The following is a 12,099-nucleotide window of genomic DNA, read 5'->3' as shown; positions in this document are numbered from 1 at the left end:
CATTTCTTCACATTACTTTATACTTGGATCTACAAACAAGAGCCTACAGTATCAAGGCAGCATTACTTACTGATTTCTGTTCCAGGAAACCAGGACTGGGGAACTACATTTGAAGTTGATTCTGATCAACACTCCTGCTACTACCCCTACCCCTTATTCAACATTCTTTTAAATGATGAAGTATTTAAAATGTGTTCTTGTTTCTTTTAACATTGTTCAACTGTGTATTGCTGAGGTTTTCTTCTGCTCTCTAGCATGTCCACCTCAGTTGACTAGGTTCACATTAGTCATCACTTCTTCAATTAACACTTTCCTTTCCTGGAATGAACTCTAGAGAAGTCAACACTTGCACTCAGGCACATGGTGGGATTTTCTGTTTCCACTAAAATGCATTGGGAGTTCAAAACACTCATAATCACACAATCAAGTCTTCACTCTGGTACCGTCCATGCATGGAAAGAATTGTTCATCTGATTCACAACGCTTCTTCCTCCAAAAACAAACACACACTACAAGGGAGCATGAGAAAAGTGTGTAGCACCACAGCTCTGATCAGCCCAGACCATTAACTTAATAGCCTGTTCTGTAGAAAATCCAGTTTGCTGAGCTTTGCAGATCTAAATCCTTCCACTGCAACATAGGTGATTTGTTTCAAAACTCAGATTTTCACACTGACAAGTTTAAATTAGATGAAGACAACTTAAGGTTAAGAAAGACCTAAAGGAAAGGTTAAGAAGAGCTGAAAGTAAAAGGAAATGCAGACTTGAAGGGTAGGCAACATCCTAGATTTTGTGCTTATCTCTGACTACACAGTGACTGAACAGCCCTGGTCTCTGCTCTGGAAATGCAGAGCCAGACACCCTCCCAGCAGATGCTGAGGTGACAGAGGTTTAAGCCTTAAGAAGAGATAAAGAGTCTAAGAATAGCATGTTTGTATTCTAGGCATTCCACACTACCAAAACAAACATGGAAGTCATATTTAATAATTCAAATCACTTTTGTCTTATTAATAATCATTAAGCTAGAAGCATTGCATCAGTTTTATATACTGCATGTGACCATTTTTAGAAGCCTGTCTGGAAAACTTTCAATTCTAAAGTTGCTTTTAAAAGAAAGTAAGTAACTTATGTTAGAGGTAAATTCTGGTTAATCTCAGAAAAAAAAATTACACTATACACACAGCTTCTTAACCAATGCAGAATCAGGTAAAGCAAAAAGGCTATAGTCAGATATTTACAAAAACATAAGCTACTTTGCTTTCTTATACAGCCAGCAGAAAAATGAGCTTGAAAGGCTCCGCCATGCTGTTTAGGTCCAAAATTGAAACATGTTTTTCCTTTTCATTTTTCTGTTTTGCTGTCAGCATCCACATTTATGGCACGCTCACATTGCCCTGGAAGAATGAAGAGGAACAGAACAGAGGAACAGCAGTAAAAGCAACAAATCCATTTTCACTTTGCAAACAAGAAGAACTGCTACATATGAATCTATAACAATCTCTACACTGAATCAAATCCAGAAGTTCATCTACCTGCTATCCCATTACCGGCTATGGTCAATTAGATAATCTAGGGACGAGTACAAGAGCCATAACCAGAGTGCAGTTTCTCTAGACCCTCTCCTAAACTTCAACTATTTGTGGCTCCAAAGATAATTTACACACATCAAAACCCTATGTGGTTTTTCCTATTTTTGGCATTGCTCTTTTCTAAGATTAAATTCCCAAGTCTTTCTGTGTGGTTAACTACATGTATGAAGAACCACCTCCATAACTGCTTGTTCCTCACACCTCATAAATGCAGTCTTCTCCATACCTCCCAGGCTTTTCTAGCTCAACCACATCCTTTTCAACATGGGGTGGAGGACAGTGGGAGAACCAGACCTGCACTTCAAAAATGAACATGTGAGAACAGTTCAAACAGCAGCATTAATTAAAAAAAAAAAAAGGTGACTGTAATGCTGTCAGTTTGTTTATAACAATGCAGCTGATTAAAACAAACAAGGAAATGTTTCAAGAGCTGACAATCCTAAAGACATAACCATCTTCCTCCACAATACCTTCAGGAGATTCCATTCCAAACAGTTAAAAATCTGTGCAATACTGGCACATAAATGTGATCACTTCGATGAAATCACCATCCATCACCATTACAGTATTTTTCACATGAAAATTAAACTCATTCAAGAAATTCAATTCTCAAAAGACTGATGGGAAGGCCATCTTAAAAAAATAACTTCCTTGAATCCTTTCCAAGTCAAAGTTTACACCACAGTTCAGCAAGCAAAGAACAAGGGCAGAGCAATTTCAGCTAGGTTGTGTCCTGAAACACATCCTGTGATGCTTTTTTGCTTTCTGTTAATCAGTCAGTAATGTATATCTACTTCAAATCCCCTATCTGCACACCAGCAACCAGTGATGTCTGTATGCTTTATACTGCCTACCCTATTAAGACTACTGAATGAAATGGCAGAAAGCGCTTTTTTTATTATTTCTACTGATACCCTAAGAATGAAGGTCATGCATCCCTGAAATACTGAGAAGTAAATTACACAGTTTTATACAACTCCCTGCAGATATCAAGAACTTGCACTATAAAACTAAATTAGGTATTTCCTTCCACAGAATACACATGTGTAATATAATGACTCTGAAGTCCTTAAAATAGGCCTATTTCAGACAGATGAGAACACTTAATTAAGATACTTGACTCACATGAATGTACAATCTAAAATGTTTGGTAAGGAGATACCATAATATTACGTACACTAAGCCAGTGAACAGAAATTGGCTGAAGTTGTTCCTGTTTCTTCAATCTATTATGTCACTTTGATCTGATGATTAAGTACTTCAGCTTGAGACATATGATATTAATCTAGAGAGCTACAGTATTGACAACAAAAGCAGTGTATTGTTCATAAGGCTACAAAGAAAAAAAAAAGAGACTGCATTTGAAATTAACCTCTAAGTTTCATCCAACAATTTAAAAAAAAAAAATCTTTATAATTTGAATGTAAAGGATCATTTTATAAAACAAATATCAAAAGACTTACATTCCATCTATTAACAGTGCTAACATAACAAAAATTAGAGTTGTGAACTATACTACACCCTCCCCTGCAAAACTACTTCTCTGCACACACCATTTGATATTTGCTGATTCACAGGCACAACCAAGTCATTCTCACAGCCTTTTGGAAGATACATTTCTCTGCATCTTTCCATTCCTTCAAGATGCAGATCTGGAGACAATGAAGTTGGATGTGCCCATCTTTGAATGCCTCATTACTGGATATTCCAAAAAGAAGAGAGTCTTTTGAAAGCAGAATTTTTTTGTGAGTCAGACCTTGCTTATTAAGTACATCAGCTTTGCTGTGCAGTTCATCAGTTTAACTCATTTAATATCCACTTCCCCATGCAATCTGTGCTGTACCTTGGTTACTCATCTTCATTCCTCCTGTTATAAGAAAAGAAGCCTCTTTCCACTCCAACCTGTGAAAATCCAAACCAACTAAACATCCCCAGATTCCACATGGAATCCCTTATCAGCATCTTTCCGATCTCTTCTACGGGATAGGATCGGACCTGTACCTAAGATTCTGCAGTATTCTTCTTCCACAATTCTCCTCATCAACCCTTCCACGCTAAATTCCTTCTCTAATCAGGAAGCCTCTAAGGTGGCTTGTGCTTCTCCTGATTTGGAACAGAAAACAGAAGGCAATCCTGACAACTGGATCCACCCCAAAGAAACAGCACAGGTACACATCCAATCTCTCCCTGAGAGCCCTGCATATGGAATCTTGTACTCCCCTGCTGCCAAGGTATGTCCTGAGGAGCCCAGTGCACTCCCACTCACAGGAGGCCAGCTTGAGTCAATCTGGGAAAATAGCTCTCCACAGCCAAAGCACAACAGCCTGTTACACAGGACATTACCATGAAGGTGATTTGTGTCAATTCTTTTAAGTTCTGAGACCAAGACATGACAAGGGGTAAGGGAGGGGGGAGGTACCTAAATTAAAGGTGGCTGAAGTGCTTATGGAATTGAAGCATAACCAACAAATGCTTAAAATGAAGTGTTTAAAGAAATAAATGGGAGACACGAAATCAGTGCTAGTCCCACACCAATGTCACCATCTCACCTCTCCCACGGCCACGTTTCCCACGGTCTGAAGGCCTGTCTCCTTGATTGTTGTCCACTCCATTCTCTTCAGCTCTAACTGTGGAAAGAGTACAGCTTAAGAGAAGCTTTAGAGACTCATACATGAGACAATATAGCCATCTGCTTAACCTGAACTGCAAGAGAAAATGCAAGATTTTAGAGTAAGCCAGTCAACAAATCTCAGTCAGTCCTCTTCTTTGGGGGCCTAGCTACATGCAAGATATGTTTACTTTGCACAGGACAATTAGGAAGCAAAATATCCCTTTTAGGGAAATGTCCCTCAGTAGAAACACTTCTGTTTTCTCAAAAAAAAAAAAAAAAAAGGCAGCACAGCATTTTTCAGCCTACACTATTAATAATGGCCTAACCTCTTTAATGAGCTGGAAATATAGCTGCCTCATAGCATGTTATCAAGGAAGCAAAGTGAGTGGCAGCAGTGAAAGGAAAAGGATTAATTACCAACACCACTCTTCTCCTGTACATCCAGACCAAATCCCTGTACAACCAGGGAAACTTAAAAGAACCCTCCTCTGTATTCAAATCAGAGGGATGATGAGTGGGTGAAGGTGAGGCATTAGAAAAACACTGCAAGCTAACTATTTTGCAGAAAACTCCTGAGGAGGTAATCTGAAAGATGTCTTGCTCCTTGAAAAAAAAAACAATAACAACAAAAATTGACTGGCCACTTAAAACATTGCTGAGGTATTGTAATGCACAACTCCTAATGGCAGCAATAAAATCATCAACACTTGGACATAAAGCTGGGAAGATAATATCAAGCTTTGGTAGCCATCTGAAAAATCTTAAATTCCAGTTTATAAAAGGAGACAAGCAGGATCTGGGTCTGTAAAAAAAAAAAAATTTGCCCCTCACTTCTATGTGGATGGATCTGATTTAAATTAATTCTAAGTACAGCTGCAAGCTTTATTACTATTTTTTCATATCTACATGTTATTGTATTCTACAAAGATTCACAATGTCTTCATAGACACAATATCTGAATATATTCCAATAATTAATTAGAAGAGTTGACTAATACAGTAAATATTTTTTCTCCTTTTAAGTTAAGAGCCAAACATATTTTTTTCCTTTCAGTTTCTCTGCTCAGCTGTGTTGTGTATGGCCCTCGATACTGCTGATAAAACTTGGAAAAAAAAAGCAACATGTATCTAACAGGAAACTAACATGATGTCACCTAACTTGGAAACATCAATTTGCTTTTGTACAATGTATTATTGCACCTGCAGAAACTGTAGCAAATTTGTAAATGTTTTAATTCACAAAGAATTTTCGATGTTTTAGAAACTCACCTCTGATTGGTTTATGTGAGTAATATATGCTAGAGACTAATAATGATCCCAGTCTTTTTGTTCCCCTTACAAGAGGATGACAACATCTTCAGGTTCTCTGACTCTCAAAAGGAGAGGGAATCAAAGTTGGATCATTTTTTCATTGAAAGAAACAAAAAAGTGTGCCAGCTGTGCAGCAGCATACTTGCTCTCAAGTAGTCTTAGACTCAATTTACAAAATCTTATGTGAAAGAACTGCAGTTTGCACAAGATCAATTAAATCAAAAGAGGACAGAAATTTAAATTAAAATCAGCGTCTCCGAACAAGCACAGACCATCCCAAAACCAAGTCACGTAGACAGATGAAGCATACCTGTCACACAAACAAGCTGTCAGCCCTTCAGTGCTGAGCTATAGTTCAGATAGACTTCACTCCATTAAGCATTTGCTCTTAACTCAGCCAGTTTGAGGTACAAGAAAGTGTCTGAATCTTTAAAAATTAACCCCTATACGTACACTCTCGGCCACGGCTGCCTCCTCTTCCCCGTCTGTTGGAACTTCCCCGTCCACGACTCACTTCTCTGTCCCCTCGTTTTTCTCTGTTTTCTTTGTTCTCTGAACTTTCCTTTCCAAGGTTTTTCTTCTTTCCCCCTACCGTCTCCCAAGAAGTCTATTTTGGTAGAATAGAATTAGATATAAAAGTCAAAAAGGAAAAGACAGGTCTCAGTGCACACTTCCATGTCACACCTCTCCAGTTCACAGTAAAAAACCAGATATTTGCATATCACATATGTAATACTTGCAAACTACACCGATACAAAATGGAAACACAGGCTGTATTTTGGGGAAGAGATGAGAAACAAACATGTTTTAGAAACTGATTGTCTTATGAAATGTGAGAATCCCAAATATTTCTGGCTATAGTGGATTTTCACTAGTTTGAAAAAGCCTAGACACAACCACAACACAAAACGTGGGAAGCAAGCAAAAGTTTCCTTCTCAACTACCTTGATAAATCTAGCAAGGAAACAATCACAGAGCTATCTTTTTCTCCCAAGGAAACAAAAAAATGTATATAAGCGTCATTGAACAGGTGACTGATGAGAGTAAGTATGTGGCCTAAGGGGAAAGAGAAAAAGGAAAAACATTATCCAGAAGTACTAGAGCTCAAGCACCAACAAACAGAATGGCAGAACGACAACCAGAGAAACAGGGGCCATGATAAGCCAGGCCATCCATTCTTAGCAGATACAGCTCATCACACACAACAAAATACAGGAAAAACTATGTCTAAACAAGACAAGGGACCAAGGTCCAGACATCAGCTTTAATATTAAACTGCATCTTTAAAATAAATTCAGGGATCATATCAGATTCACAGAAGTATCTGTAGGAGTTGAAAATAAAATGACTAAACCACTTGCTAAGAATAGCACAGCACCTCATATATTATGCAATTGCATGGTTAGTCTATTGAGCCATAGTTGCAAAGCAAAAAAGAAAGGTATTATTTGCAAACCATTAAGATGGCAGATATGTTTATATATGTGTCCCCATCTCTATCAGCTTATAGTCTAGGTAAGGTTTTAATCAGGAAATTTGCATAAGCAAATAAGGTGTCATCAACTGTGAAACACTAAAGCCATGACCTCTGACAGGCACAAAAAAGGTCAGCTATCAGTAATTTAAGGTCCTGTCCTATCTCCTCACAAATTCAGACTACAGAGAATCAGCAGCCCTCAAGAGGCAGGCAATGATCAACTAGTCAAAGCTACCTACAACTGAAAAAACTAATGCTATCGAGAAAGCAGGTAGCAAAGCATTTTACGTATATAAACTCAATGTTCCAGTGTGTCCTTTGAGAGAACAGTTACTCTTATTTTTTGACATGTCGGGTGAGAAAGAAGGCTGATATCTGCTTGGGAAGACTCAGGCAAGGATTCCAGAAATTCTTCTAAAACAAATAATTTATTCTCAAGGTACAGCATACAGCAGCTCAAGTGGGTGCCATCTGCAGCTGGAGAAAACAAGTTCTTGACAATAGTCAAAACATTCTCCTGTTGTCATCTTTTGTTAGACTCTGTTCTGTTTCTTTACTTACCTCCAAGGACAGAGTTCCCCTTATCTTTTAGTATAAAGACTCTGAGGCCTTTTTTACTTACTGAAGCTGAGAGTTCAGAAGTTCACAGCTTGCAGAAGTTACGCTAAACAAATTTACTTATGCTAAGTGAATTCTATATGAGCAGTTTCTAAACAAGTTCTATGAGAAGTGATATACCAAATAATTCAGTAAGCTAAGGTAGTCTATTCCATTCAATTTCATCCTCAGTATAAACTACACCACCATAAGCCAACTTGGGTGAAGAGCAGACAGCACATATTTGAAGTATAAAAATCTGTGTTGGGGCCACACCATGTTTTCTGTGCAACAGAAAACTGTTTCCTACAGTAACTATCATATGGCTTCGCCTGCTGTAGCCTGTGTAACTGCATTACACACTAAAACACTACTAGAGCTCTAGAATCACTTCACAGGAGAAAAAAAGAAACTTGCATTGACAACTGAAGAACCAAGTCTATATAGTTCAGAATGCACTACTATTTCACTGATGGGCATGGACCCAAAAGATCTTTGACCATTTAAAGAAATACCCCAAACTGGATGATCCTTAAGCTTAAAGGAAAGCTTAAAAGGAAGCAGCCTCCCCTTAGCAAGGTTTTACATTACTTAGGAAGGATCAGTAAAAGTATGACTACAAAAGCACCAGATTCATGCTTTCTCACAACATAATTTTAGGAAAGCCTTGAGAATTTGGGCATGCCTTTTAAGGTAAAGGATGGTGATACCCCTGGACATGGGAATCCATCACAGGCTACTGAAGCTGTCTGTTTTTGTAAGGGAGCTAACTGATTACAATTTCAGCTCAGGATGTCTGAGGCAACCCAAATGCCAGCTGACCTCCAAAAATAAGTAGCAGAAGCCTTCTTGCTGGCCTTAGACAGAAGAAAAATCTGAAAGGTCCTCTTTGTTCTGTCTTCAAAGGTTTAGGAAGTAAAATACAGTTGGCCATAAAACGGATCTTACGCCTGTAAGAAGTTAAATGAATGGAAGTCCTGGGCAAAGAAACATATGCCCTTCTCTACTCTCACCCACAAGCCTCTGTCTAACCAAAGCTAGACTGCAACAAATATTGCAAGTAAAGTCTTCACAAGACCAAGTCATACAGCATAAAGCCTTAAAGACCGTAGCATTAATGACAACAACAAAAATACAAAACTGACAGAGTACCGAAGAAATTACAAATAGACATTCTAGCTATCAGTCCTTGCTCTTCTAATTTCTCAAACTGGATAGACACATCTTCTTCCAAATGAGGTAGAAAAGACTTATACAGCACGAAAGCAAAGAGAAAATAGAAAAATATATTTGGTAACCTGCATTCAGAAATAGTAGCACCTCTGCTTCCAATTTCAAGTCCATGTTTAAACTGTTCTGGAGTACACTGGCCTTAAAGCAAACCCTTCAAACTGGAGGCCCACAAACTTCCATAAAGAATACATTTCCTCACAACCTTCAATTAATACTCCTACTTACTTGAGCCCTTTAAGTTGTCTGTAGTTGTTTGAGTTGCATTTCATCTACAGAGGCCAGTGGGTTCAGAGGGACTTGTCAAAAGAGCAGAACATATGGATATGTTGCATCTAATTGACAAATGAGTTCAGAAAGTTTCTTCCATGTCATTATCACTTATAACAATTTGCTAAAATAAGAAAGCATTTAATATTCTCTATCAACCAGAAAACTATTATCAACTAGAAAATGGCAAATACAAGAAAACACAAAACCAGCACATTACCAAGACAGATTTAATCGAGATGCTGTCTTCCTACTCCCAACTTACCATCTCACTCAGTATTATATACTTGCGTCTTAGATTACCTCAACTCTTATAAGTGAAAAGCAGATAGAAAAGAAAGTGTGTGTCCTAGATTTAGAGTGTGTGTGGGGTGAGCTTCCTCGTTGACAATAAGCCAGCGTACACATCCTGACAAATCACAGGAAATACTGAATGTTCAGCATTAAGAAAGGAAGTCCAGGTTTCTTTCCCTATTTAGATGAGATGGAATCTAGTTTACTGCATCAGATAAACTGTAACAAGTCTCTCCAGCAAAAACTTCAACCACAGCAAGACATATCTTCCTCATATCTCTTGGGATAAAAAAAATGTCCCATGCAACACTATAAACAACATTATTGTTATATACACATTGTTTAGTCTCCTCTGTTTTTCAAAGTCATGCAAATAAGCTACACAATGAAAGGAGCAACTACTTGGATTATCCTCTTCTGCCATTAGCAGAGCTGTCAATGCAACTTTTAGATGTGGAAACCTCCTCCAGCTGCACATTTACAGAAGTTGCACAACTTAAAACACCTGCCTGTCCTTTAGTTTTATAAAGGTTTCTCTTTGTACAAACAGTCTCAGGGCTGTGGAGAGTAACTACAAACATTGTGGCAAAAAACAGGCCAGTGTCTGACAAAGCACTGAGTTCAGCTTCAGAGTTAAAACTGCTGCAAGTAAATGAAAACCGGAGGACTCAGCAAGAGACTAGCTGAACACCCACAAGATTTTCAAGATTTGGCTCACTCTGAGGCATGCAAGCAGTAAAGAAGCTGCCCAGTCTACATTTCCTTTAAACGAATTTGAATAGAGACATGGAAATGAAAAGGTTCCAAAATATGACTTTCCCAATCATTTCTTAGAAGTAGGAAGGTGCCGCAAACAAAAAGAGTGGTTTAACATGAAAGTAAAGCCTTACCGTGTCTGAACTTCCTTCCAGCAGTATGTTGATTGCTCTGTTCACATCCCCGTTACAATCATGTAGTGCCACTATGCACTCATCCTGGTTTTTCCCCGTCACTTCCATAAGCTAGCAGTAAAAGTCAGACATGTTAAAATATCTAAATTATCATCATAAGGAAGTAAGAGTTAGCACCACCATAGATTCCAAGAAAGTGCATAGCTACTATGTCAGAGTAAATTAAACTCCTATATAAAGGCTAACTGCATTTTACAGATCTGCTTGGCATTCAGACAAGACACAGGATGAAACACAAATTAAATCGTAATCAAGAAAACACCCTTGCACTTATTTTTTCCTTTTAACTTCATGCTTGCAGCAGAAGCTGTCACCACAGAGATATACGAGGGTAAAGATGTGAAAGACCAGGATAGCTCCAGTATCATACTCTCTCCCTCCCCACCAAATATCTGCCTCTTTATCCCACTGTGTGAGAACACAAGGTAAGCCATGACAGAGAACATATCCACCTGAAAAAACATCCACACTAAGAAAAACGTTATTTTTCAGCCAGGTCAGTTCTATCAGTCCATTTCAGCACAAGGGCACATAAAAGGCACAAGCAATGGCTGCAGGCTCTGTGGACCTGCTGTGCAGATCCCCAGGAGTGTGGGACGGAAATAATCAGTTTGCAATGGGACATCCTGCAACTTGCTCTACATGAGCTAGAAATATATATGCACAGCATAAAATATTACAGATTTCTTATGCAGAAGTCAGTTCTTATCCTTCCCACCAGCAGAGCTACAGGCACTATTGATAAGGGTTCCTTGGGCTTCAGGAAGTACAAGACTACGTTTCGGGCACAGCAGCAGAACAAGTTTACATGAAAAATAAGAAAAAACAATAATGCTTCAGAGGAGGTTTTACAAAGGAAAAGAAATCTGCTCCTCCACTGCATTAACACATTCACGCTAATTCTTCTCTCCTTCTGGGTATACTCCTAAGTTCTTTGTGAGTTGTGATGTGTTCAAATCACCAATACCTACAGCAGAACAAGGACCTGGATTCTCAATACTGCTCAAATTAATTATCTCAGCTATAACTCGTTAATGGAAGCTCAAGCACCTACATCCAAAACTCAGCATGGTTGTGCAAATGATGTTTTTATTTTCACAATTCTACCATTTTAATGCATACAAAGATGTGGGAGGTCAGAATACTTTTTTTTAATAACACTTCAATTCATCTTTAAGCTATTAGATTTTTACTTTTTCTGAAAACAGACAAGATATTAGCAAATTCAGTTTACACGGGTGACATATTTTTCCCATGTGCATGTACATGTGGACAAGCTGATGCACTCTGTATTCTGACCATCATTAAGCATCAGGACAATACTAGAAAGATAGAGTCTAGAAGACACATCAGCACAGATGAGTTTTGGCTTAAAGACTTGTCTACAAAGGAAAATACACCAGTGTAACTATACAGTCAGAGCTATATTACCACAAAATTTCTTGTAAACAGACTTCACAGCACAATAAGAGCAAGTTTTTCTAGTTAAACTTACATCCTTCTGAAAAAGGTCTCATCTAAATCAGAAACAGATGCTCTAGCTCCAAAATGCAAACCAGCTTTGGAGCACCTTATTGCAGGGCATAAAAACTCTGTACCATAAGAAACATACTTGTTTCACTTTATCTTCAAAATCTGCGTCGTTCTTATCGTAGATCATCTGAGCAAGGCGAATCTGTTCTGCTGTTGCCTGAAAAATGCAAACATTCAATAAAGTACCTGAGGTAACAATATATTTTTTAAAGTGTCTCCTAGTGTCACTATATTTTTCC

The 12,099-nt window shown here is 38.3% G+C and overlaps 1 protein-coding gene across 3 annotated transcripts in view; it reads right to left on the bottom strand.

The window, feature by feature from the left end:
• UBAP2 (ubiquitin associated protein 2) overlaps window positions 1–12,099 on the bottom strand; it is a 144,589-nt gene that overhangs the window by 104,704 nt on the left and 27,786 nt on the right. For all 3 annotated transcript variants that reach the window (XM_080362085.1, XM_080362086.1, XM_080362087.1), the window contains exons 4-7: window positions 11,940–12,017; window positions 10,268–10,378; window positions 5,963–6,116; window positions 4,138–4,215 (exon numbers count right to left, since the gene is read on the bottom strand). In XM_080362085.1, coding sequence (XP_080218211.1) covers window positions 4,138–4,215; window positions 5,963–6,116; window positions 10,268–10,378; window positions 11,940–12,017 — 421 coding nt within the window. The remainder of the gene's footprint in view (window positions 1–4,137; window positions 4,216–5,962; window positions 6,117–10,267; window positions 10,379–11,939; window positions 12,018–12,099) is intronic.

The sequence above is a fragment of the Nesoenas mayeri genome (assembly GCF_963082525.1).
Source record: "Nesoenas mayeri genome assembly, chromosome: Z".
In the NCBI taxonomy this organism is placed as follows: domain Eukaryota; kingdom Metazoa; phylum Chordata; class Aves; order Columbiformes; family Columbidae; genus Nesoenas; species Nesoenas mayeri.
This window is presented reverse-complemented; position numbering and strand designations above follow the sequence as displayed.